General features: G+C 40.1%; 3 protein-coding genes across 12 annotated transcripts; all 3 read right to left on the bottom strand.

Moving 5' to 3' along the window:
• Positions 1 to 1389: 1389 nt before the first annotated feature.
• On the bottom strand, positions 1390 to 8249 carry paqr7b (progestin and adipoQ receptor family member VII, b). Its single transcript, XM_074684472.1, has 2 exons — positions 8092 to 8249; positions 1390 to 4663 (listed from the first exon to the last, which is right to left on the bottom strand). Exon 2 carries the CDS (start codon positions 4655 to 4657, stop codon positions 3599 to 3601), a length of 1059 nt encoding a protein of 352 aa, XP_074540573.1. The 5' UTR covers positions 4658 to 4663; positions 8092 to 8249; the 3' UTR covers positions 1390 to 3598.
• Positions 8250 to 10472: 2223 nt separating this feature from the next.
• stmn1b (stathmin 1b) lies at positions 10473 to 13344 on the bottom strand. Its single transcript, XM_074683836.1, has 5 exons — positions 13235 to 13344; positions 11974 to 12019; positions 11232 to 11401; positions 10952 to 11143; positions 10473 to 10854 (listed from the first exon to the last, which is right to left on the bottom strand). Exons 2-5 carry the CDS (start codon positions 11987 to 11989, stop codon positions 10795 to 10797), a joined length of 438 nt encoding a protein of 145 aa, XP_074539937.1. The 5' UTR covers positions 11990 to 12019; positions 13235 to 13344; the 3' UTR covers positions 10473 to 10794.
• Positions 13345 to 16241: 2897 nt separating this feature from the next.
• Positions 16242 to 26297, bottom strand: LOC141800373 (protein NLRC3-like). 10 transcript variants are annotated; one of them, XM_074682853.1, is made up of 14 exons: positions 26235 to 26297; positions 23923 to 24025; positions 23711 to 23833; positions 23494 to 23640; positions 23277 to 23423; positions 23096 to 23200; positions 22753 to 22825; positions 22314 to 22518; positions 19900 to 21703; positions 19615 to 19788; positions 18591 to 18764; positions 18330 to 18503; positions 17648 to 17694; positions 16242 to 17527 (listed from the first exon to the last, which is right to left on the bottom strand). In XM_074682853.1, exons 2-14 carry the CDS (start codon positions 24009 to 24011, stop codon positions 16920 to 16922), a joined length of 3870 nt encoding a protein of 1289 aa, XP_074538954.1. In that variant the 5' UTR covers positions 24012 to 24025; positions 26235 to 26297; the 3' UTR covers positions 16242 to 16919. The 10 variants fall into 10 exon arrangements, 8 of the variants coding, with proteins under 8 accessions (XP_074538954.1, XP_074538956.1, XP_074538955.1 ...); XM_074682855.1 differs by having other exon boundaries at positions 23331 to 23423; XM_074682854.1 differs by having other exon boundaries at positions 23277 to 23417.
• Between the last annotated feature and the right edge of the window lie 930 nt (positions 26298 to 27227).

The raw sequence follows: 27227 nt of genomic DNA, 5'->3' as shown, positions 1-27227 counted from the left end.
TAGTGAGTGGATCGATTAAATGCCATACCATTAATATAACCCCACTTAAAAACAATGAAATACCAATTTAGTCTAGATCTAAAATGAGTGCCTATTTAAATAAACAAATACATCACAAAGTCACATGTTTATCAGGCGGATCTTTGACAGTGTCAAACAAGGACTGGCATCAAAAATATGTTTTAAACTTGTTGAAACAACATGATAGATATTTGCTTCATTGCATAATTTTCATTTCAGTTAGTGTTATAGTATTTCATATGACATATCTAACATTTTAACCAATGAAAGAATCAGCCTCTTTAAACCGTCAAAGGGTGTCGCCACAAAATCATGACAAATATTAAATTTACCTTCCTGGAAGTTAAGCAAGTGTGCCAATGAAATAGGTTCTCTGTTATTAATTATCACAGATTATTAAACATATTTCATTTCTAATGTTGAAAGTATGGTTTTTGTTGTATTGAGTGAGTCAGTATGCTGTAGACATCAATGTTTCCTCTTTGATTTTGGATAATTTGGTTCAAAACCATTTAATACTGAAATAAAATTTGCCCTCGGGATCAGTACAGTATTCTGATTCTGATATTTCGTTTTTACAGTGTTGTAGACTGTTAAAATTATAGTCTTTGTAACTTTTTTGCGCAATATCTGATTTTTTATGAGAAACTTTGGTTACACCAGTTGATATTTATCAGTTTCACCACATGTTCATTTGTATTTCTATGAAAGATGTGTGTTGATTCAAATTATTCTTCCAAATTTAATTTTAGCTTTTAGTCACTATTTTAAAGTCCCCAAAAATCTTTTAGTGAAAACTGATCTATTGTCTTGTTAAGCATTTCATCACAACCAGCATCATGGTAGGTCCAAAATAACCATTTAATTGATTGAAATGATTAAAAACTGCAGAAAATCATTATCATTTTTCTTCTAATACTTCTTTGTTCATCTTTGACTCAAAAGTAAAAATACACATAAGATGTGAATTTTTGCAGAAAGCTTGTTTTACTGTTTTAGGCGTATGCTGAGCAATGTTTTTACATTTTACACAACTAAGTCTGTCAATCCATCCTTTACCAATAATTCTTGTCCAGTTCACGACTTCAGGCTGACTGGAAACCATCCCGACTAGTGCAGGGCGAGATTCAGGTTGCCAGTTTACCACAGGGTTAACAAACAGACGCCCACACACAATCACACTCCCACTTACAGGAAATATAGGGTGACCAATTGACATTCCAACCTTATCTCTGGAATGGTAGGAAGCTGGAGTACCAGTAGGAAACTCACTTTGGCACTTTGATACCCATTTGAAAGACACTTGATGCCCATTTTAGTCTTAATTATGAAAGGTGTAAAAAAAAATCAGACAATATCAAGTTACTGTAACACTTTATTTTCTTAAATACCACAGAATATTAGTACAGTCAGTCACACACATTTTCAGGAGGCAGAAGACTTCTGGACCCTCTCACCTTGCTTTCATAAAAGAGGGAAGCATCAAGTGGCATCAGAGGCTACGTTTACACCCACATTCACTTTTACAGAACAGAGTGCCAACACAGTCCATTTAGGAGGTTCAGTTGGCAACTTGGATAACCTGTGACAATATCTGTGTTGCAACAAACAATCTCTTTAGTGACAAACAGCAGTCACTTAAAGGACAAACAAAGTTAGCTTTCTTTTGCACATAGGTAAGAAATTATAATCCAAGTGTCAATAGTTTTAGTTTGGACAATATAGTTGTAATGGGAGGTTTTAGGCTTCATTTACCAATTGGATATCATTAGCCTGTAATGAGTCCTTCTAATGAAACATTACACCACATTTTAAAAAGTTGCATTGTAAAAAAAAGAGCCAAAGTGTTGTTGCTATACATGCAATGTCACAGGTTTACACATGTTTATCCAGGTTATTCTGGACTTTTTTAAAAGTCAACATCAACCAGAATAACCACATAAACAGCAGAGCCTACCATGCATGTAAACATAGCCAGTGTCGACAGCTACAGTATGTACAGTGTTGAATCAGGCAGTGCATGATGAGACCAGGTCAGTAGTGCCAAAGTCACCAGTTAAAAAGTTCATATTTCAGTGGCATTTCAGTTCAGTCTGACAGGTTTTCTGTTAGCAGTCCTGTAGAGACATCATTTAAATCACTTCTGCCGTTTGTGTCTATGCATTCATCTCTCAGTAGTACCATCACTGAAGCAACAACAGATTCATTGGCACATTAAACACTATCATGAACAGAGAGTGCTGTAAAGAAATACAGATTTCAATAAGATAAAAATCTAAGCGACATTATCAGTGAGCCATATCAGTGCGATATTTTTATAACACAGGTCATTAAAGGAAAAGAAAAAAAACAAAAGGGCTCTTTAGCCTGGCGTAACAGTGCAGAAGTGGGAAATGATGAATTCATAGCTATTAAAGTCTGAAAGGCGGGGAGAGGACACTGAACACAGCACACACTCTTAAAGAATACAGCAAAGAAGGAATATGCTGAATTCCACCAGAGAAGAAGGATGCATTCACTGCTGAGTGCATGAGGTGGAGGGAAAAGTGATGCAAATGACTTCTGGGGAAAACAAAGCTTATTTACAAGGTAAGAAAGGAGTGCAAGGCTAAGCTTTCATAGACATTCACACACTTAAATTCCACTATGTATACTAAAATGACATGCGTAGAGGCACATACATATTCATTGTACAAAAAGAAAACATACCAAAAGCTTAACAACAGTCAGACATGGCTCCTGTGACTCAAACCTGATCCACCTACAATGAAAACAAAGCGCATCAAAGCACTGACATCATGGGACGTGAAAAAGGCAAAAGCTGAAGTTACAGCCCTTTGAATAAAAAAGATTACAGCAACACAGAGACATCAGTAATCTTTCCCCTCTCTTAACACAGGTACTGAGTGCCAGCCTCATTTTTTCAAATTAGATTTCACAAAGTTAGAAATCCTTTTTCATATAAGAGATTAAATATTTGGTTTTCAAATCGGTTCTCAACTTTTAATAAATACTTTTAAATCCATCAGTGGCACAGTGTTAATGGAAATCGAAATAAAATCCCTGCTTTGATCCCTAAAAAGAGAGGCAGAATCAAAGAGATAAACATTATGTGCTAAGAAATTTAAGTCAGGACCCAATATATTAATTGGATTGGAATCAGTGTTTGACTTCAACTTACAAACAGTTAAAGGACTTGGGAAGAAGGAAACTAGCATCATAGTTTCTCCGTACCCCTTTGACAGAAGGTGTTTTTGTACGCTGAGGTAAATGCATGCCTTTAGACTTTGCCATTAAAAAAACTCACAGACCAATAGAGAAGCAGAATATAGATGCAAAAATTCATTCCAGTGTTTGAGTTTGACCTGAAATGCTACAGACAAATCATAACACTCTCTTTACCTCAATTCAAGTCACAACACCTTCAATCACTTTTTACTTTTCACTGGTAATTGGTCAGATCACATGGAGGAGAAATGATTTAAGTCACTGTCACAAACTCATATTCAACAGAAAATTGAATAAATGGTCACTACAGAGTAGAATAATTCAAGCTTTCTTTTCTTCCTTTCCTTTCTTACTGCTCTTTCTCGTGGAGAGAGGCACGGACACGTTGGCGCACATAGAAAGCGGTCAGAGCGCTGCAGCAGGCAGTGAAGATGAAGAGTGCAACGGCGTCGTGTGCAAGATCTCCATGAAGACCCTCATAGAGGGGCCGGCGCTCTGTGAAGTCTGTTCGCAGCGCCTCAATCTGCGACAGGGTGCACACCACCACGAACACGTGGAAGATCTGGTGGCCCTGCCCGATGAAGTCACACTTTCCTGGGAACAAACTCTCTGGGTGCGGGCAGCAGAAGAAATAGGCGCTGATGAGGAAAAAGACCACATGGTAGAAATGATACGCCACCACCGGGTCAGAGCAGCCCTCCTGGTAGCAGCTGTAGATGCGGTGAACTACTGGGCTTATGTCTAAACAATAAGCCAGGGCAGAGGGCACCACCTGGAAGAGCTTGTTGACAAACTTGGGCATCCCAGGACTGGCGTATTTTCCGTAGCAGCAGCCGAAGCAGGTGAGCCAGGCCAGGAACGCTGCAGCAGGTAAGAAGAGCCCCTGCACCTTTGTGTGCCACGCTTTCTCAATGGCGTAGTAATAGTGCGCCAGGGCACTGCCATACTGGTAGACAGCTACTCCCACGTAGTCGAGGAAGTAGAAGGTGTAGTAGGAGAGCTCAGATTTTGCAGAGAGGAGGTGAGCGAGAGCACTGAAGGAGAGGTAGGTGAAGGCTGCCAGGAGCACGATGAAGAGTGGCTGAGCGTGAGGGTCTCGCAGGAAATCCACCGTCTCTGAGATCTCCTGCCACTTCACGAGGATGATGAGGGCGGCCAGCAGGTGGGTCCACACGTTGAGGGTCTCGTTGTGCCTTTGGAAGAGTGTAAGGAAGTAGTAGCGCCAGCTCTGGTCTGTCTGCCTGTAGCCGGTGAAAATGTGACGCTCACGAAACACACAGGGAACATCTGCCTTCTTCACGGTGCAAGGCAGCGTGGGAAAGGCCGATTCTAGCAGCTGAGGGATCTGACGCAGCTGCTGGGCATTGATGAACAGGCGACCAATCTGCTCCATCACCACTGTCGCCATGGCAACCTGAAGGCCAGAGTGGAGGGAAAGAAAAATTGAGGCAACAGTTTGTCAATATGTCCTGCTTTTAGCTTCTGTTGTTACCAGTTATGTATTGAAGCAAATATAGATTTATTTGTGTGAGAGTCTGTGTGTGTTCATACCCTACCATTATCACAAAGTCAAAAACTGATGACATAATCATATATTAAATAACAGAAGTGATCACAAACATTAGTTTAATTAAATATTTCTCTCAATATTAAAGTCTGAAGATATCATATCTAAAGTTTGAGTTGAGGTATCTTGATTTTTTTACTGCACATATAATTTTTTTGCTACTTGTTTGAACAAAAATAGCATCTAAAGATGTCACATTAGGAAATTTTAACGGGCTTTTAGATTTGTCTTGTTACAACAAACAATTGGAAAAAATGTAATCAAGACTTTTACTGATTAAAGATAATTCTTAATTGACACTATTTACATCTGTTTAGAGGAGTAATATTGTAGAAATATGCTTTACTTGTTTCATGAAGGTTTCTTTGAAACCCCTCCACACAGCTGGGGTCTGAAACCTTGTCTCTTAAAGGCCTCCCTCTACTCTTCAAGCTCACCACGTTGCAGACGCCTTCTTTATTGTTGTCATTCAACAAAGTTGTGTTTGTCTTTTTCAAACCACAAATTTGTCTTTTTAAGGAGATGTACGAATAGGTGATGTCACAAGTTGAGCAAATCTTATATTGCTTTTGTTAAATTCATGTTGACTTTTTCAACAAGCCATTCAGAGCAGCCTGGACCTCGGACTTCAAAACTATGCCAATAGTTAGGTCTAATATCCAACCTATCACAAAAGTTAAAACAAAAGTCTTACACTAAATGACATAACTGGTTTAATGTCTCCCATATAGGGTGACACCACAAGCTATTCCTAACCAACAATTGTAAACAAGTAACTTTAGCTTAATCAGGAATATTCTTTGTTCATCATAAGTAGGCATGGGTACCTTTCACATTTTAAATTATATGATACAGATGTCCTGTACCTGGCAATCTTTTGTGTGTGCGTTTATGTGGTAATAAATATTAATCTTTTTAATCCTAAAGTTTTTCAATTTAACATAGTTATATCTCAATAGATAAACTTGCAATGCTGTGTTCATGTCCAGCTTGGAAAATAGCCTACTCCACTCTACGCCTACAAAATCAGGATTATTAATATATTATACCAAACTGTCAGGATCAAGAACTGAACTGATCACTGAATTTTCACATAAACAAGTTTTCAGCCAAAAAAAGAGGTGTGGGAAGCAAGAAAAGCACATGATATCACCAATTAATGTAAATATATTAAAGGTAAGTAGATTCTTTACCAGTTGGAACAAAACAAGCAAAAGAATTCAGCATGTTGGCAAGAGGCAATATACACTGAGTTTCATACTTAACAGAGCAGAGTCAGAAGCCAGAAAACTGAAACAATAAGCCGTAGACCAAAAGCTTCAATATAAATGGATGGAAAATGACAACCCTGAGGGTTGAACACGCTGACAACAACCTCATTCCTGGTGCATATTGGTCATATGACAATGCCAAAGACAATGATATTGATTCATACATAACGGACGTTTTTCCCATTAATGGCTATGACTCTTGGTGATGTTTATGGCAGAAGTTGTGTTGCTTGCTTTGTTGTTGTTTGTCTGATTGGTGTACCAAAGCTTTTCACCTGCTGGGACATGATGAATCATGTTGAAGGACAGCTTCACAGCACAGGAGCTCAGGGGCCATAAAAACCTGACCCCAGCTGTCTTCCTTCCCGTCATAAATCCTCACAATGAGGGATTCACTCTCAATACTCAGTTACCGTATTTACAAACAGGAAATTGCTTCCTAAGAGGTGTTGAACTAAGTCATAAAATCAATATTCTTACAACTGCAGTAGCAGTGAAGAATTTTTTTATTTAAGTCACACTAAAGATGTTTTAATTAGAAAACAAGTGATGCAATCTAAAAAAAAAAGTAAACCAAGGACAGAAATCAACCTAAAAGTGTTAGTTCTAATTTATCAAGGGATATAAAAGAAAAAGGATTAGAATATTTTATAGTTATTTTATGGGGATTATTATCTGACAGAGAGTTTGTAGATTTGACTGATTTCCATGTTTTGGTCATTGTTTAACGCTGTAGTTACACTGAAACTGAATAAATTAAATAAATAAAACATAATTAAATGTATTGGTTTTTGGAAATCAATATGAGCTACATTTCCCTAATGAGTAAAGAAAAATTAAAGGTTTTGAGAGGCAAAAATGACATCTGAATTGTAGTTAGTAGTTGGGAGTAAAATCTGCCAATGGGGGACTAAAAAAGTTCTTCACCATAGAAAATGTGATAAGACTCAACAAGTAATTTTCCCTACCCCACTGGCCAATTATATTACCCTTTGCAAGCAACCCAGGCGTAAATAGTGCATATCAGTATCTTAAATAAGATACTTGTCAGGTGAATGTGATTCTTATTATGTCTAAGATACAGTTTGACCAAAAAGAAGACTTGGACACTTGCTCTTATTTCAGTGTATGTGGTATCCACCTTTCAAAACCACAAAACCCAATGGCTACAGAAATTAATTCATATTTCATCATCAGTGAACCGATGCAGCATTCACAACATGCACGACCTTGTTTCTGCTGATTTTAGGTTGGAGACAGATTTCTGATTATTGCAATGCTCTGTACTTTATAATAATTAGAAAACGAACACATTGCTATGCTGATTTCTCTCTCTTGAGCTGAAACCATCTTCAGAGAGCAAGGTTGGAATCAGTAATGACTGATTTAAAGCCTTTTATCTGATTGTATTTAGCCTCTAATGCACAGTGGGAAGGCATGGAGACAGCAGCTCCATAGAAAGAGGCTGTATGGCTGTGTGGGATGAACACAGGCGAGGTTCAGGAGGAAAAGGCGTGGAGTGATGAATGGGGAGGGATTACGTAACATAACCCCATCCGCCGTCCACACCCTCAGTCTCCAGCAAAGGGTAGAAATCCTTTAAAATATTTATGGCAGAGAAAAGAATGCTCGGCCTAAACACAGGAAAGATCCATCATTGTCCGTGTAGTAAAGGGTGGCCTTTATGGGCCTGATGCAGTAAATTCTCACTGGCAAATCTTGCACCTGATCGACATGTCTGTGGAAATATGAGACCTTGTGTCAGAAATAAATTTGCATCTCCTCTTCCTTTGAGTCTCGAGGCTTGTCTCAAATCTATCAGCATCACGAGTCTCCTGTGTGTGCTGTGTACGATGCGTTAAATAAAATACCGCTGCACGTTCACAGGGTTTTCCGTTCAAGGCGTATCAGAGCGTATTTCACGCTATGTCACTGTAATATTTAACCGAAAACCCGGCTTGAATTTCACACAGTGCCTCAAGGTTAGCGAGAAAATTCACGTACCTGCAGGAAGAAGAATCAAGCCAGAGAAGTGAAGTTAACCGTCGTTGATTGATTTGGAGCTTTGTAGAATATAGATAACATTGTTTGAAGGGGTGAACGGATCGAGGATGGCCGTGACGGGAGCAGAGCTTGGCTGTTCTCACAGGGCAGCTGCCGGGAGGATACAAGATAATTTGACGTGCAGGCCTTCGAGCCAATCAGAGTGCAGATCCTTGATCATCGCTGCAGACGCTCACAGGGTTTCAGCCAATGACAGCTGCCGCCTGGAAGATAAGCCCGCCTTGTCTTAACGGAAATTCTTCCACTGAGAGATGAACGTATGGCACCACGGTGAGGCATTTATATCAGATGTAATGCCTTAGTGGTCAGTGATGTTAATGAAACATGTGCCGGCCTCATTAAAAATACCTGCAATGTGGCACAATGTTACCAGGTAGACTCGGTTTTATTGATGATATTTTGATATCAACCCTTATCATCATCGATTTGTACGATTACAAATATTACTCTGGGTTTTTGTCATCTGTTGGCATGTCTTGCAGCAGTCTGTAGATTTTCAGATCTGTTAAATGTGAAACTGACTGTTCTCCAATGAAAGTTTCCACAAAGGTTTCTGCCTGGTCAAAGGATTTGTTTCTAGTCATTGCAGATAAAGCATGAGTCTCTGAGAACAATTCTACTAGTCTTGCTGAGAAACAAAATAAATTATATAAACAAAATGTTGTAATTATTCGTCTCCGGATCTGTTGCTGTGGTTGAACTGTCAATATATCTTCTTCATTTTATAATCAGTGTAGTTTATTTATTGCTTCCATTGAACTGGTATTACCAGTCCTACTGGTTTACATGAAATTATTCTGCATCCTATTAAGCACATGCTCCTGCATGTACAATGTTGTGTCTGTTATTACAGGATGAAAACTAGAACTGAAAGACTTAAAGATAACTCCACTTAATGGTATATTATTCCTTACAATATGTACATTATTCCCTACAAGTAACAAGGTATTTAAAACCTGTCACCATCCAGTGGATAATGAGTTTAACTGTGCTGTTAAAGATCCTTATACTCTGGATAGTCTAAAGTATGGTTGTATGTGCAAACTTTTGGTGACTATTTCACTGAGTTTTAGTTGATTCTCACAACAAGCAGTTTCCAGTTGCTTTACCAGTGTGTTCAGATAAGTTTTATAGTCTGTGCCTTTCCCTCCTTCAGTGGTCAGTGACAAAGTTTTCTTTGTTACACTCAGTATGCCTGAAAGATCTCCATTGTTTTCTGAGTCTAACCATCTCAGTGTATATATGCCCAACAGGGACAGGATCAGGGTGTGTCCACAATAAACAACGCTTTGGACACCTGGTTATTTAGCCATTCAAGAATGATCTGTCAAAGCCATCTTCTTGACATGCAAGCAAAAATTGTCTTCAGAGGCTTTTAAAAAGGCTAGTATGGTTCAAAATTAGCAGAACAAACCAATTCTGAATACGTAGCACAGAGCAATTCTCAGAGCTGAGTTTTTTCTTTGTTTTTTGTTTTTATAAAGCACTTCAAGCAATTTTTGGAGCAGAGCCAGCCTTTGATTCCTGTGTTTACAGATGAGAAACACTGCTCAACAGGACAAGAATCCAGCAGTTTCCTTCGAACACATGACAAGGATGGGATTGTGCTGCTCCATCCATGTGTGTGCATAACAATGAAGCATTACTTGTGTGTCACTCTTTAGTTCTGGGGACAAAAGCATGGAATTTCTAAGTAGGCTAACTGGAAAATAATCACACAATTGTGGAATTATAACGTTTGCATTATAATGTTTTTTTTGTAAGGTTGAATCTTTTTTATAAAGAAAGCACTATTCCAGTTTTTGTTGTTAGGTTTCCTCTTGAAGTAAGCTGTGATAAGGATGCACTGGTGTGTTTAAGTTCCCATCAGTTCTGCCTTGTACCCTTTTAACGTAAAAGAACAACCCTTTGTGTGACACTTCATTCAACGGTTATGGCCACAAGCTTGACAATTCATCCACTTATAGAGTTCATATTAATGACTTTTATATTCCTGAATAGAAAGGAACATGCAGAAGTTACCCCAGCCCACCCGTCTCAAGAAATATAAAATGACCAGCTTTTAACCACTAGGTGTCAACATTGCCAAAATATTGGAGTACAGCATAGCATGCCTTCCCACTTCCATCACATGGTGCTGACATCTTAACTTTTACATGCAAAGGTTAAGTTCAGCAGACCACACACACACACACACACACACACACACACACACACACACACACACACACACACACACACACACACACACACACACACACACAAAACAAAATAGAAGATTTATAAATTGTAAAAAAAAATGTTTAATGCAAGAACCTTGGTATCATACAAAATATTCAAACTTGCAGTGAATCAACTGCTGGAACATTATTGTGTGATGCATTTCTAACATGAAGACAGACCGATTTATATCAAGGAACTAAATCTCAGTGAAAAAAAAGTATATACCTCAGAAAATACAGTTAAGCTAGCTGCCAATAAGAAACCTACATGTAAAGAAACTGAGACGTTATCAGCATGCAGTCCAATAACTGTCACTTTACAGCATATTTAGAACGAGAACAACAAACAACAGTATAGAAATGTCAGTTAAAGGTAAAGCTTATCTTTGGGGTTGTAACTGTTTTCCAATTGACAAACAACTTAATTCTCTTTCTCTTGCATCGCTTTCTTGTTCCTCTTCACCTCTTCAAGCTTTTTGTCCTGTTGATGTGTGAATGAAACATATTTATATCAGTGTACAATTCTTATAACATGTTAAACAAAATAAAGACAGCCTGATACGCTCTTATGTATTTACCTTCTCCTTAAATTTGTCATTGAGGGCTGACATCCATGCAGTGCGGTTCTCCTCATAAGTCTCCATCTTCTGAGTGAGTTTCTCCTGTGCTGTCTTCTTGAAGTTGCAGCTCTCCTCTTCAGCTTTCTGCAGGACCTCCTTCATGTGCTCTTGTCTCTCTGCCAAGTGTTTCCGCACTTTTTCATCCTGGCTCTGAGGTACAAGAAAACAAAACATTAGCAGGTTGTGAACAGTTTTAACCTAAAAATTTCCTTTGAGTTTCCGTTATCACTCGTAATACCTTGCGTCTCTCTTCTGCAGCGTCCAGTTTCTTTTTGATCTCATCCAGCGAGGTTTCCTTTTTCTTCAGAGGGGACAAAGGAAATCCCTTGGGGTGCGTATTTGAGGGGCTCAAGATAACCTCAAACGCATGACCTGAAGCGCGCTTGTTCAGCTCCTTCACTTGGAAGTCTGTAAAGCAGAATGTTGCTCACAGAAACTGACTGATAGGTGGTGGTAAAGCTATAGCAGACAGGGTATGTGGCAATGTGAGGGTTGGAGTAAGGGATACAACCTGATACTTACACTTGATTGCTGTATCACTCATTGCATTATGATGAATAACAAAGATTGATACTCATGATAAAAGTGTTATAGCTACCAGTTTGGAGACACCATTGCTACATGTCATTCTCAATGTTTTCAATCCACTCTTGGACATCCAAATTGACCAACTACCTATATTACCATTATTCTACAACTCTCCGATCATACTTCCATTCCAACTAATTATCTATCTGAGGATGATTACATACATTTGATATGGTCTCCAGCTACCTTTTCAGGGGTCACTCTTTTAGTAAAAGTCAAGACAAAAAAGAGACCCCTGTTGTGTGGCAGCACTACTTAAGGAAATGATAAAACTTTTTTTTTCATGTGTGGTGTTGTACAGGTCACTCTAACAACCTGTACTGTAAACTAAAATAAAGCCTTTTAATTTCTGTTCACCCACTCACTGATTTACACATACAATGACCACTTACCTCCAGAGCCTTCCATTTTCGCAGGAATAATGCCTTTATGATACCACTGCAAGAAAACAGAAAATAGAAGTCATTGTCAAAGTGATACAAAATTATAAACAAACCTAATAAATGTGTTTTTAACTGTAAATGAAATAGTGAATTATATAATATTAAAGCATGCATTTTTTGAAGTTAGTGGACCATGGGGACTCATGGTGTGTGCCCATGTTATGACAGATCATTGCTCAAGCATGCATGCATGAGTTTCAAGAAAAAGGTTTTCCTTGTGCTCTGGCCTTTAGGATTTAAACGCACAGTTTGGCTACATTAAGACAAGCCTCTCATGTGCATCTACAAATTAATATGAAATAAAAGACATGTTGTAAATTCAGTGTAGTTGTCAGTTGTAGTTATATAATCTGTTAGGCTAGTCTGACATGTTATGACATGACAGGCAGTTTTTTTTCTACATCTCACTCACCCAGGAGTAGTAAGCCTCTTTAATTTCTTACTGAAGATATTTCCTGTTTCTAAGCCTACTTATCAATATTATTTTCAATTTCTATGTCTAAGAGATGGAGAATGTTTATTATTCATACAATATTTATACAAAGAAGGAACAAAAATATATTTATGGAATAAATGATTGTGGTAATTTCAGGTATATACAACAAAGAATGTTTACGAGCTCATTAATAGTAAGAAACTGTCAGATCTTTAGGCTCCCTCATAGGCTCGCTTTAGAACACATACAACGTACGTATAAGTCCAGGATGTGTCGTTTCGAAAAGGCGCGGATGGGACATGCAAAACAGCCCAATTAAACACGACGGTTGAAAACATATATCAAGGAAGTCGGAAGAGGATATGCTAAATGCTGATATAAAGCTTCTGGATTCTTGACATCGCACCTTCAAGAGAGTGGCTTCACTAACTATTGTCTCTTTGGTCGTGATTACATAATATCGCCTCTAGTCAAACCGTACACAAGCAAACTTAGTCAATTTACACTTTGTGCCAATACGTTTAAGTTAATGATTTACAACGCAGCTGAAGAGAGGATATTACCGAGCTTTTGTAAAATGAACTTCAATGTACAAGTACCGTTCACATATACTTACATATAATTACACTAAGTCCGTTATTCAACTTCCAGCGATACTAAATACACTTAATAAACGCTTCAAAAATGGTCTCAATCGACCTTTAGCTCTTGTGAGATCTTATTTCAATGGTCTGAAAGCCTATTTGTAAATTTGCATAAACCCATTGTTCTCACCGTGAAGTGTTTGGGCTTGAAAAGCAGGCACGAGCCGAGTCCTTCTGCTGCTGCTGTTGCTCTCCCTCTTTGGACAACATCTGCACATTCGCGCGCAAACTCACATACCCTAAACGTCATCATGAATCTTCACAGTCATTGGTCCTGATCGACCAATCACAGCCCGTGTTGATACAGTAAGCGCCAGGAGCGCTACAGTCAGTCAGAAACAAAGGTAGTCTACCATGATGGCAACCTTCACAGAGCCAAATGGGTCTTCGCAATACAAGGGATATTTCAGGGATAGCTTTTAATCCAAGTTAGTTGTGTTGCTAATTTTGAGAACTTGGACTTAATATCTGTAATAATGTTATCACAAGTTGAATTGGTATATAACTCCGTTTCTATTCCAATCCAATCCAATCCAACTTTATTTGTTAAGCACTTTAAAAAACAACCATAGTTAAAACAAAGTGCTGTACAAGAGAGTGAATAATATACAAGATAAAAGAATAGACATAAAACATAAGTAAAAATGAATTTGTCAAGGACAAATAGCAATGTAAAAGACATAAAACAAATTTAAAATGAATTAAAAAAAAAAAAAACAGAAGAAGCAAAATAGAATAAATAAAAATAAATAAAACAATCGCCAGCTACTGTGCCTCAAAGGCCAGGGAGAAAAAGTTTCTATTGGTCAAAATGAAAAAAAAAAGTACGATAGCTCTCTTTCATTCCCTTGGCATATTTAAAGAGGTCATTGTCATGGCCATTAAACTCTGTAGAATAGCCTATTTCATCAGACAAAGAGACATGAGACCTCAAAGTGAAGGAAAGCTGTTAATTGTAGCATTGCTATCATTCTTTATATATTTGCAAACGCCACACACAGGCTGGTGGTGAAATGAATCTGTTAAGCCCTGTTAATGAATATGAATCATATTAATGAAGAACTCTACTCACAGCAGGGACAAGATGTGATCTCTGCAGAAACTTCATCTGTGTGGTCTTTAGAAGGAAGAAGTCAGGCTGTTTACCAACTGGCATCATGATGGTTCCCTAAGCAGCACATGGCCATTATAATATTGTTTGATGGAGAACCTGACAAAGTTTTCATTTGACTTTATCTTTTGATTTAAAGAATCGTCAAAACAAAAAGGAGGGGAAACGTGGTTGGAGAAAGGTGCAAAGCAACAGGTCTGAGTACAGCTTTGAGAGGACTGTGAAGACTATGAGAAATGATGCTCAAAAAAAAAAAAAAAAAGTGGATTAAATTTGACCGAACAGTCAGTGACTGATGGTAACATGTCATCTCAGGGTCCAGATCCAGTGTCTGTTGATTTACTACCCTCTAGTGGGAGGTTTTAGCAGCACATTCAAACTTCATTAGACTTCATTCTCTGATTTCAAGGACCAGCTCATTGAAAACACAGACAAAAAACATCTCTCTTAAATTCAGTTTCATTCAGTTTGGGAAGTTTTTCAGAAGAGTCAAATTTCTGGTTTATCATTTCTTTAGAAATTCTGATTTGGTTACCAGAGACAGTCAGTGAAACCTTTTCTGACTCATTTCTGTGTCACCACTGTGTGTCGCTATCCTGCCCAATAAAATCAGGTAAATGCTCATGTTCAAAAAATTAAATTCCTTAAGGAAACATCTCCTGTTTACGACTGACTTTCACAGTTTACATTCTTCTGCACACTTTTTTCATTGTTTCTTCTTCCACGATTTTCAACATATTCAAACCATCCAACCTTCTAAACACTCGTCTCATCAAGGACAGCTGCTCTATGAATTTTCACATCTGTAGCCCTGAAACTGTCTGGGATATTTAACATTTATTCAGTTTTTGCTTCTTAAAAGTCCAACCTTGTGCTCAGAACATCACTTTTTCGTTGGCTAACTACCACTAGAAACTGAATTTGAAAAGTTGTTTTGTTTAGTTTGTAATTAATGATCTGAAATTGAATTTCATGTTTTGAAACTGAATTTATTTGTTTTGAAATTGTTTTTAACCTACTTAAAAATTCAATTCTCTTTATTCCTTCTCAAAGTACTTAGAATCTGTTGTTTTGTTATAATAATAATAATAATAATAATTAATTGTATTTATATACTGCTTTTCAGAAACTGAGTGACACTTTCCAATACTTACAATAAATAAAAACAAGGAGTATAAATGGTACAATGATACAAACAATGATTATTAAAGTCTTGGATTTTGTTAAGCATTTTTCAAGGAACCCCAGGTGGTCTTACAAAAATATGACATGCCCAAAACAACGGGACAACCACAAATTAAGAGCTAGCTTCGAAAGCTGAGTTTTAACAGAGATTGCGTTGGCGTTGGAGGTAAACAGCAGAGTTCTGGATGTACTGTAACTTATAGAGGACTTTGGGAGATGATGATGATGAGCATGAACCAATTAAAATGATTTGTTAAGATACTCTAACACAGGCAGCTGCAAAAAGGTGAATCAACCTGGATTTAAAGGAGCTGAGAGTTTCAGCAGACCTGATATTCTCTGAGAGTTTGTTCAGATATTTGGAGCATTAAAGCTGAATGCTGCTTCTCAATGTTTTCTTCTGACTATGGGGACTGAAAGCAGACGTGATCCACATGACCTGAGTGGTCTTGTCAGAAGATCACTGATATATTTTGGCCCTAACCCACTTATTGCTTTGTAGAGCAGCAGGAGGGTTCTGAAATCTATCCTCTGACTATCAGGGAGCCAGTGTAAAGACAGTCCCACCCAGTTCTCTAGTGGGTTTAGCAGTATGCCACGGTGGACTGTGGCAGAAGCTGTTCTGAGATCCAGCAGCACTATGACTGAAACTCTCCCACTGTCAGCGTTAAGGTGTATGTCATTAAATACTTTAAATAGAGCAGTCTCAATGCTGTGATGAGGCCAGAACCCAGACTTAGAGAAATCAATACAGTTCTTCAGTGTCATCAAGTTCAGTCAGTGTTAAAAAAAAATGCTTTTTTCAATCATTTTACAGAAACATGGTACATTATATGGAGGCCTGTGGTTGTTCATCACTGTGTTTGCCAAACTGATCTTTTTTTTAAGAGGCTTGACGACAGCAGTTTGAAGAGAGTCAGTGAGAGGAGCCTGAAACAGATCATCATCATGTGTGAGTTTCTAAACACTTGGTTTGTGATGAGCTGGGATAAAAACAGTGTTTGACAGGAGTATTAAGAAGAAAATCCTGAACACAACTTTATTGAAGTCACATTTCTTTTCTGATTCATCATTTAACAAAAAAATTTTGTCTAATAAATGAGTCACAGCTATGACACTGTTTCCTCCATAGGTTTTCACAGTCTTATAAAATTACAAGTATATCTACATACAGGATCAGTGTGATTTTTGGATGAAGAAATGCTGGTAGTAACAGACAGAAAAATTATTCATCGATTTCATTCAAAGAATGGGATTCAGACTTGTCTGAGCAACTTTTTATCAAATACATTGAAGAAAAAGAGTCTCAATGAGGCCTGATTTTTTTCACAACGGACATGTAAAGAAGTCAAGTTGAGTGAGCCAGTTTTTCACCGAATCCTGCTCTCTGACAACATTCAGACTGATGTCACAGGATAGAAAGAGTCAAAGGATCGGCTGAAGTCTGTTTGAGTTATCGCAGAGGCTGAAATGTTCTTCAGCAGCTGTTTGTGTGTGTGTAGAGAGGGGATTCTCCCTCCTACATACAACACATTCTCACTGAGGAACGCACACTCACTGAGGAACACACACTCACTGAGGAACGCACACTCACTGGGGAACACACACTCACTGAGGAACCAGGTAACCCAAACATAAACCCAGGATAGAGAGGTTCAGTGAAGGTAGTGCTGAAGGTGTGGAGGTGGATCAGTGTGTCAAAGGAGACTTCGTAGAAGGACAGAGTGCCAGCAGGACAGTCCACATACACTGCTACTCTGTCAGAGTCAGGGGTCCAGGAGAGAGGGAGGTCTGTTTGTCTGTTTTTGTGACATACAGAGTAACCTCTATCAGAGCAGGTCAGAGTCCAGGACTGATCATTACATCCAAACTCACAGTCATCACTGGTCCCTTTCCTTCTGATTCCTCTGTAACTCACTGATATATCAACCCATCCTTTCCACTCCACCTCCCAATAACAGCGACCAGTCAGACCATTTCTACACAGCAGCTGAGGCCTACAGTCAAATCTGTCTTGATGATGAGGATACGATTGATCCTCTCCCACATGTGTCACTTTTCTGTTGTTTTCAGACAGTTTGACCTCTCTGTGAGCCGTGTTTAAGTCCAGAGTGAGTTCACAGAAATCTGATGGAGAGAAAAAGACACAACACAGCAGCAGTTTATCATCAGACACACCTGCTTCATTCTTTGTTAGCTGACAGTCTGCTGTTTGCTCATCAGGAGTAAAACTAATTCCACACTTACACTTGTTCAGACCAGATTTTAACCACAGCTGTTCACCATGGTCCACCCTGGAGGAAGAAACACAGTGAGAATGATTTTCTGTCCAACATGAGTCCTAACTGCTACTCATCATGAAGCAGTGATCCTCAGTTTGTCTCTGTGACAGAGAAACAGGCTGAAACTCATCTGAGCGAACTGTTTCCATCTCTCTGTCACTTTTTCTGACAGTGTGGAGATCCTGGGAAGAAAAGAAGAAGAAGAAGAGACTAAAAGCAAAGGCTGCCTGTTGCTCTTTGGATCCATAAAGTCAACGCTCTGCTTCTCATGTCCTCTTTGAAATGAGGAAGGCCAAATCCTGCTCTACCTGCGATCTGTCTCTTTAAAGTAATCGCTCTTTTTAGGAGTCAAGAAAAATTCATGTCTATGATATTTGATCCTCTTCATTTGATCAGACAACACTGTCTTCTAGAGATGAGCTCTGTCTATTTCTCCATCTTTTCAATCATCCTGATGTGACCATGAAGCATCGGTCTTCTTTCTGCTCACACATTATTAGTGAATGAACGCTCAGATGGGACTTTTTCTGAGTTTGTTCTGTTAAGTGCTCTTCTGCTGCTCTGTGTGTTTCCTGATTCAGCTCCAATCACTGCTCTAAAAAGAATCAAACACAATCAGTCTTTGAGCTCTTGTTGTCTGGTTATACCTCAGTGTGTCCAGTCTGCAGAGTGGATCCTCAATTCTTGCAGAAAGCTGCCTCATTCCTGAGTCTCCTGGATGGTTGTAGCTCAGGTCCAGCTCTCTCATGTGTGAGGGATTGGAGCTCAGAGCTGAGGCCAGAGAAGCACAGCCTTCCTGTGTGATCAGACAACCTGACAGCCTGGGGTAAGAAAAAGAATCAGGCAATAAGAAAAAGATAACCATTTCTTTATCTCTAAAACCAAGCAGGATCAGCCAAAGACCTGACCTGAGAGTTTCCAGTTTGCAGTGTGGACTCTTCAGTCCAGCACACAGAATCTCCAATCCTGAATCATGCAGGTTGTTGTTGCCCAGGTCCAGGTCTTTGAGTCTGGAGGACTGTGAGCTGAGGACTGAGGACAGAGCTTCCCAGCTTCTCTCTGACAGGTCACATCCATGAAACCTTTAAAGACGAGAACATTTTCTTCATCTGTTATTTTAAAAGGATTGAAAGTCATGCATGTTTTTAGTTATCAGTCCATAATCATTTCTGTGTCTTACTCATCTGATTTTTGTTTTCAGACACCTTCACAAAAGACTGACTGAGGGGCTGTTTACACGACAACGGTTTTAGGGTAGACGCAAAAGTTTTGTTGCGTTTCAGCCTCGTGTTTACACAGAAACAGCGTTTCAGCTGACCTAAAACGCAAACTTTTGAAAACGCCCTCCAGAGTGGGATTTTTCTGAAACGCTCCCGACAACGTTGCCGTGTGAACAGTAAGCCGGCGTTTTTAGTGGAAACGCTGACGTCACACTCTGCCTCGCGGGCACACATTCAACAGGGCAACAGTACAGTTCTTACGATCCTCACAAATTACTGTGTTGTGCTTGTGCTGCTCAATCTGCTGTATCTGCTGACTGTCTTTCAACAAAATGTGCATCTTTTGCTCCACTTTTTAACTTAGTATTCCCCAGTACACCAGATGACCAGCTAAACTCTACTTCGGTGGAGATCTCCCAAAAGCGGCTTCTGGACAAGGCAGTTATATCACTACCTACAGGCCTGGCATGCTTACTACAGCATTTTCAGTCCATCAGCGTTTCCATGTAAACGCAGATTTTTTTTCACAGCGTTTTAGCGTTTTCAGATGAAACGTCGTGTAAACGGGGCCTGAATGTGTCGACTATCTGGACCTTTCCTCAGATAATTTTAGGAACTTCAGAGTCATGAGAGATCTTGTGTATTCATGTCTCTTAAACTCACTATGTTATTCCCTCCGAAAATAAGATTTTAGTTCCACTTGCATCCTGACCTGAGAGTTTCCAGTTTGCAGTGTGGATTCTTCAGTCCAGCACACAGAATATCCACTTCTAAATCCTTCAGATGGTTGTGACTCAGGTCCAGGTCTTTGAGTCTGGAGGAGTGTGAGCTGAGGACTGAGGACAGAGCTTCCCAGCTTCTCTCTGACAGGTCAGATCCACTCAGCCTGAAAGTGATCATGGAAAGAGAACAAACAGATGGTTCCAGTGTCATAAACAGATTTTAGCCTTTTTTAAATGTCTCATTCATTCACTCACTGATTCATTCATTCACTCACACAGCTTTGTTTGCAGCTCTAAGCACTGGCAGCAGTCTCAAAAGAGCCTCCTCTGAAGGACAGTATTCCTTAAGGTCAAACAGGTCCAGATCTTTGTCTGATGACAGTAAGATGAAGGCCAGAGCCGACCACTGAGCGGGGGACAGTTGATCTGTGGAGAGTAGTCCTTCTTTCAAGAACCATTGGATCTTCTTTTCTAGACAACGATCATTCAGTTCATTCAGACAGTGGAACAGGTTGATGCTTTTCTCTGCAGACAGATCCTCACTGAGCTTCTTCTTTATGTACTCAACGGTCTTCTGATTGACCTGTGAGTCACTTCCTGTCTGTGTCAGCAGACCTCTCAGCAGACTCTGATGGGTCTGCAGAGAGAGACCCAGGAGGAAGCGCAGCAATAAGTCCAGGTGTCCGTTTGGGCTCTGTAGAGCCTTGTCCACAGCACTCTGATGGAGATGTTTCAGTTTGGGTCTGACTCTAAAGATTTTAGGGATCAGGGATGTTGTTTGTTCCTCTTCCATCAGGTTGAGTCCAGACTCCGTGAAGGTCAGGTGGACATGAAGAGCAGCCAGAAACTCCTGAACGGTCAGATGGATGAAGCAGTACACCTTGTCTTGGTACAGTCCTCTCTCCTCTCTAAAGATCTGTGTGAAAACTCCTGAGTACCAAGAGGCATCTCTGATGTCGATGCCACACTCTGTCAGGTCTGACTCATAGAAGATCAGGTTTCCTTTCTGCAGCTGCTCAAAAGCCAGTTTTCCCAGAGACTCAATCATCTTCCTGCTCTCCGGACTCCAGAGAGGATCAGTCTCAGCTCCTCCATCATACTTGATGCTCTTCACTTTGGACTGAACCAGCAGGAAGTGGATGTACATCTGAGTCAGGGTCCTGGGCAGCTGTACCCCCTTTCTGGTCTTCAGCAGATCCTCCAGAACTGTAGCAGTGATCCAGCAGAAGACCGGTATGTGGCACATGATGTGGAGGCTTCGGGAGGTCTTGATGTGGGGGAGGATTGTGCTAGCCTGATCTTCATCTCTGAACCTCTTCCTGAAGTACTCCTCCTTCTGAGGGTCACCGAACCCTCTGACCTCTGTCACCATGTCAACACACTCAGGAGGGATCTGACTGGCTGCTGCAGGTCGTGTGGTTATCCAGAGGCGAGCAGAGGGAAGCAGGTTCCCTTTGATGAGGTTTGTTAGCAGCACATCCACTGAGGTGGACTCTGTACCATCAGTTAGGGTCTGGTTGTTGTGGAAGTCCAGAGGAAGTCGACACTCATCCAGACCATCAAAGATGAACAGGACCTGGAACTTTTCAAACCTGACGAGTCCTGCTTCTTTGGTTTGGGGAAAGAAGTGATGGATCAGTTCCACCAAGCTTAACTTTCTGTCTTTCAGCACATTCAGCTCTCTGAAAGTGAACGGAAATGTGAACTGGATGTCCTGGTGGTCTTTGTCTTCAGCCCAGTCCAGGGTAAACTTCTGTATTAGAACTGTTTTCCCAATGCCAGCCACTCCCTTTGTCAGCACTCTTCTGATTGGTTCCTGTCTTCCAGGTGGGCCTTTAAAAAGCTCTTCTTGTCTGATGCTTGTTTCTTCTCTGTCTGCTGCCCTGGAAGCTGCTTCAATCTGTCTGATCTCATGTTCCTCATTGACCTCTCCAGTCCCTCCCTCTGTGATGTAGAGCTCTGTGTAGATCTGGTTCAGAGGGGTTGGGTTTCCTGCTTTAGCGATCCCCTCAAACACACACTGGAACTTCTCCTTCAGCTCAGATTTCAGTTTATGTCTGCACCCTGCAGCAGCAGTTCCTGAATGAAGAAAACAGAAATGTAATTAATGATCTGAAGCTACAATCAGTCTGATGAGTTTCAACTTTCAGACATCAGGATGGATTTGATTTGGCTCCCCTCCGAAATCTCTTCAGCTCATCAGTTATGAACAGTTTGTCACAGTTTGTCACAGTTCATAGATGCGATCCAGATATCCAGGGATCATTGCAGTTGTACTGCCGTGCCATGCGAGGTCATTTTTGCGAATGTTGGGATTAACATACTGTGTGCTTCTACTCAGCATGAAATACTCCCAAACTCTGGATTTTTTTGGGCTGCTCTGCCATTATTTACGTGTTTACTTGTTTCCCTTACCTGCCGGGTTGGCTTCTCCTCCGCCATGCTGATCTGTTTACATGAGACGCATACAGCCTAGATAATCTATACTTCAGTCAAGTAGGTGGCTGTAATGCACCTTCAGCTAGTTGTAAACCACTAAATAATCCGAAAAAGAGGAAAAAGACAAATAAACTGAAGGCAAATACAGATGTGTGCATCATATAAAGAGCAGAGTTTGAAATGTAAACCTCTCCCATGTTGTCTCCATTTCCTCTTTCCATCATGTTAAATGTTCTAATAATCCTCTTACTGTGCTGCAGACAGTCAGCCAGCTCCCCCTGCTTCATCCTCCTCAGGAAGTGCAGAGAAATCTTCAGTAAAGCCTCTCTGCTCTTCCTCTGCTCCTCATCCTCATCCTTCTGACTCTCAAAGCATTCTGAGTAATCTGGACTCAGAGCTCTCTGGATCTCCTTCAGCTGGCTCTTTACGAAGCTGATGATGTTCTCCTGGAGCAGCTGGAACAGAAGAAAATGTCAGGTTGAACTTGATGAAGGTAAGACCAGATCATGTGTGACAGACAGAAAGTCTGCTGCTCTTCAGAGTCCAGCATGGAGACTGGATCACGGACCTGCTTCACCTCTTAGAGAGATGATGCTTGCTGTTCGATCAGGAAACCATTCAGAAATCTCCAAACAGAAAGAGTGTGTTTTCTGATTCACAGGAGGAGCTGTGTTTGTACATTTACACACCATAAATACGGAGTCCAGCTGTGTGTGATGCTGCTGGGCAGACTGACCAATGGGAGCCTCTGATCTCTGAACTCTGTGGAACAAACAGAAGATCATGAAGTGTTTACAACAGAATGACACATGTTCATGTGATTGACTCTATTTGCTGGATCCTCCCACAAACACAGGACACACATGCAGAGACATGCTGGATCCAGTTCTTTCTGCCTCCAGTCCTGTTTACTGCTGTTGGATCCTGGTAGAAACATAAAGATTGAAGCATTTTTCCCCTCACAGAGAAAACACCAAGCACAGTTCAAAGGTTTCACACACAACAACAGGGGGTTACCTTTGACAGGCTCACCTTACATCACTACAAGGCTCTACAGATTTGAAATCAATCCATTTGCCCATGGACCGATCACTCTTAAAGGAGACACAGCTGGGAGCAGGTCCAGGTCTCTTATCTCTGTTAAAATCATAATCACAGAAAAAGTTCAACAATGGACTAAGTTAAGTAAATCATTTCACTTTAATGCGCTTACATTTCATCAGCAGACTGATGGCCATCTTTGAAGTTAATGAATAGATCATTAGACCGATCACTCTTTAAGGAGACACAGCTAGGTCCAGGTTCAGGTCCAGGTCCAGGTTCAGGTCCAGGTCCAGGTCCAGGTCTCTTATCTCTGAAACTATCATAATCACAGAAAAAGTTCAACAACAGACTAAGTTTAGTAAATAATTTCACTTAAACACTCTAACATTTCATCAGCAGACTGACGGCCATCTTTGAAGTTAATGAATAGATCATTAGACTGATCACTCTTTAAGGAGACACAGCTGGGTCCAGGTTCAGGTCCAGGTCCAGGTTCAGGTCCAGGTCCAGGTCCAGGTCTCTTATCTCTGAAACTATCATAATCACAGAAAAAGTTCAACAACAGACTAAGTTTAGTAAATAATTTCACTTAAAGGCTCTTACATTTCATCAGCAGACTGACGGCCATCTTTGAAGTTAATGAATAGATCATTAGACCGATCACTCTTTAAGGAGACACAGCTGGGTCCAGGTCCAGGAGAGTCTGGTCCATGCTGCCACTTTTTGCTTTAGAAAACACACACACAGAGCTGTGAGAATGGATAATGATGATGCAGTGGTGTTAGTCCATGGACAGGTGGAGATTCTGGTCTCACCTCTGAGCTCTGGTCTGGCTCTCCTGGTCCCTACACAGTGTGCTTTCAGAGGGAGGGGCTCCCCGCTCTCTGTCCTCACACAGATTCATAGCAGAGCCCCCACCTTCAAACAAACACAACAACATGTCCATTCATGTCAACAAGCTTCAACACATAGGACACACAGAACCTCTCCTTCCTCTGAGGTTAGTGAAGAGAAACAGGATTTCTCTTTACCCTGAGATCTAATAAACTTACATCTTCCTGAGAAACTACGGTGGCCCTCAAGGCCAATAGTAAAAAATATTTCAAAATGCCCCAAAGAAATTTCAGAACCACTACTGCATATCACAAACCACAAATATATTTAAAAAATACATATAATTTTCACAGAAAATAAATCAAGATCACAGATCACAAAATAAATCTCACCAATCACAAAATAAAGTTCATGAAACCGGGAAGGGTAGGACCATGCTGCTTGTCTCTGATTGGCTTAATCAAAGAATGTCAGTCACAACAGTCATTTCCAGTTTACATTCGATACCAGCTGTAGCAGAGCCAGTGTGAAGTTTCAAGCCTCTACCAGGATGGAAGAAGAGCTTGATTTGATAGTGCAGTACTTTAACAAGGAACATACATGTAGCGTGATTGTAGAAATGCTTTCCTCTTATCGTGATATACTACACATATCACTAGGAACCCTTACGTCACACTTAAAGAACCTTGTTCTGCAGAGAAGGGGTGGATATTCCACATTGAACGTTGTCAGGGGGCAACATCATCCCAGCTACAGGAACCTGGATGTCTAACTAACTCTCAAGCAGAAACATGGTCTGCCTGTCAAAAGGGAGACTGTAATGAGTCTTCACTGTAGCCCAAATGTTACAAAACGGGTCTACAGAAAAACAACATGACGATGGCTGTACCTGCAAAAATGAAGATTGTGCTTTATTTACAAAACTGTGCAAAAATCAAGGTCTCCAGAGGTTAAAAAAAACGAAGAAAAAGGAACATGAAATTGTTTTCTCCATGAATGAGATGGTACCTATAGCAGCCACATTGGCCAGAGGCTTTTAAAAGCTAAGCCCCTCCCTCTGGACCAACCACCAGCGTGAAACAAACTATACTAATTAACCACAATAGATCAAATTAACATGGAAACGTAAAGCAGCTTATCACACTACTTATCAAATGATCTTTAAACAAATATTTACAACCAGAAAATGCATATTTACACACAGAAAGGGTGTGTCACAAAGCACTAAATTCCATCCTTCCTTTCCCCCAAAGCGATATTTGTGCTGGGAAGAGAGAGGAGAGAGGAGACTGATCTGAGTAGCTATAATCAAGGGAACACAAGAGCTGGTTTTGCAGAAGTTTTTTCACTGACAGACACGCCCCCATATGGAAAATCACTCTCTGATTGGACACTGCAACGGGTCATACTTAGCTACATGAAACTTCACAAACACAGCAGAGTTGAATGACAGAGAAAAGATGAACTGAAAACAGACACTGAGGATCGTTCAGACACGGGTCATAAATCTGGTTTGTTGTGAGTTTTACAAAATACTGAACACAACCATCAACAAATCAAAATAACGGAGGATCAATACTGAAAATAAAAACTAATAAATATCTTCCTAACACACAATACACTAGGATATATTAATAAGTCTCCAAGTTCACGATCAGATGTGCTCCAGATAAAGGCTAAATAATTCATAAATAATTTAAAAATGACGCATTTTAGTGGTAAAGTGATCCTGAAAAACAGCACACAGAATAAACAGAGAGCAGTTTTTCTTTATGTGAACGTGATTGTTAAACAGGTTAAAGGAACATACACTGTTACTGTTTCTATTTGATTAGAGTTATTAGGCTACAGCGCACATGTGCAGAAACTCAAACAGCTGTCAGAGCTGACTGACAGATGATCCAGAGCTGATCAGCTGACGTCGCTTCATGTGACGCTCCGGAGAGGACGTTTCCCTAAAAACGAATCTTCCCTTTTCGTCTCCTCTCTTCATTTCCTTCATCAGCACAAACTTTAGCTGAAGTATTTCACTTTAGAACAAAGCATTACATCAGAAAAACATTTAATACATAATGATATGAACTGAAGCCAAAACTAAACCAGATTCTCATTTGGTGATCCACTAACAGACGTCATAGACTAGGCCGAGCGATACAAAGTGAAAGTAAAGTTTGTGAGCGTCCACAAATCCCCGTTCATACACTTTAACCTCCTTTTTTAACATGGATGTAACTTCTTTGGAGCGTCAAACGATATTTTTAAGGCGTTTTCAAAGTTTTCAAAGCGTACAAACCTGGATCAGAGAGACGGGCGGAGGTAGCAGGGTTTATTTCCACTGCAGCTTTCCTTGGTTGAAGAGGAGCGGCGACGGTCCGCTATGCGAAAGAGTCCCTGCTCAGCGCCACACTGCCACCTGCTGGAGAGAAGCACACACTGAATCCTAGTAAAAAGTCTCAGGTACACACTGAGCTTTAACCTGACGGTCTGGCTCATAATGAGCTGGATTCAGGTCTATGGGGACAGGTTTTCTTGGCATGAACTACAAAACATAACCCAGCATATGATCCAATCTCTGAACTCCTCCAGGTGTCTTCTTTCTTTAAATGAAGAAATAAATGTAGCTGTTTCATTAGGTTGAAAAGTCTGACTTCACCTTTTAATAAAGTTGAACAAAAAAAAAAATATTGATGTACTGATGTTTTTTCTCATTTAGGGGAGCAGGTTAGATATACTGGAACACATCTCGTGACTGTGGACCTTTGCCTTAAATCTTTTTTTTATCATTGCCATAAAGTCTTAAATTGATAGTTCTTTGCTCTGCCTTCACCACTTCTATGGACTCACGAGTGAGTTCTGATAATCATGGAAACTTTGGAGAAGTGATGAAACATGAAATCTGGAAAGTGCCTTTTAAAAAATTCCAAACAATGAGCCCAATGAAAAAGAAACCAACATCATGAAAGTATCTCTAGATCTCCAGGAGAGAAAGGGGGGACATGTGACACATGAAGAAAGGATGAGTATGAATGAGTTCTAGAGTCAGTTAGAGATCAATCATGGAGAAAAACATGAGGTGACTATAGACGATCAAGACCTCCGTGGATTGAAGGATGTAACTAGAATAGAAAGTTTGGTTTAGTCCAGGAAAACAATGAGACGCTGAGATTAGGTGGTTTCTCATCACGTGGCCCAGTTTGATCCCAAACTGTATTCTTTGTCTCCTGAAAGCTCTTGTACTGAGTCATTCTTAGAAAACACTGCAGTGAGCTCAGACTAAATCACATGA

Source organism: Halichoeres trimaculatus, unplaced genomic scaffold (assembly GCF_033239565.1).
Source record: "Halichoeres trimaculatus isolate MK-OKI-2021-1 unplaced genomic scaffold, fHalTri1.1 fHalTri1_scaffold_12, whole genome shotgun sequence".
NCBI lineage: Eukaryota > Metazoa > Chordata > Actinopteri > Labriformes > Labridae > Halichoeres > Halichoeres trimaculatus.
Note: the sequence above shows the minus strand (reverse complement) of the source record. Positions and strands in the feature narration are given on the sequence as shown.

What these genes read in the sequence shown, in the direction of transcription:
- paqr7b (XM_074684472.1), bottom strand. Translation starts at nt 4,657, where the DNA reads ATGGCGACAGTGGTGATGGAGCAGATTGGTCGCCTGTTCATCAATGCC.
- stmn1b (XM_074683836.1), bottom strand. An exon ending in CTGCAGAAGAGAGACGCAAG is followed by an intron (nt 11,144 to 11,231) that starts GTATTACGAGTG and finishes CTTGTACCTCAG; the next exon opens with AGCCAGGATGAAAAAGTGCG. An exon ending in ATGACAAATTTAAGGAGAAG is followed by an intron (nt 10,855 to 10,951) that starts GTAAATACATAA and finishes ACACATCAACAG; the next exon opens with GACAAAAAGCTTGAAGAGGT.
- LOC141800373 (XM_074682853.1), bottom strand. Translation starts at nt 24,011, where the DNA reads ATGAATCTGTGTGAGGACAGAGAGCGGGGAGCCCCTCCCTCTGAAAGC. An exon ending in AGCCAGACCAGAGCTCAGAG is followed by an intron (nt 23,834 to 23,922) that starts GTGAGACCAGAA and finishes TGTTTTCTAAAG; the next exon opens with CAAAAAGTGGCAGCATGGAC. An exon ending in GAGCCTTGTAGTGATGTAAG is followed by an intron (nt 22,826 to 23,095) that starts GTGAGCCTGTCA and finishes TTTGTTCCACAG; the next exon opens with AGTTCAGAGATCAGAGGCTC.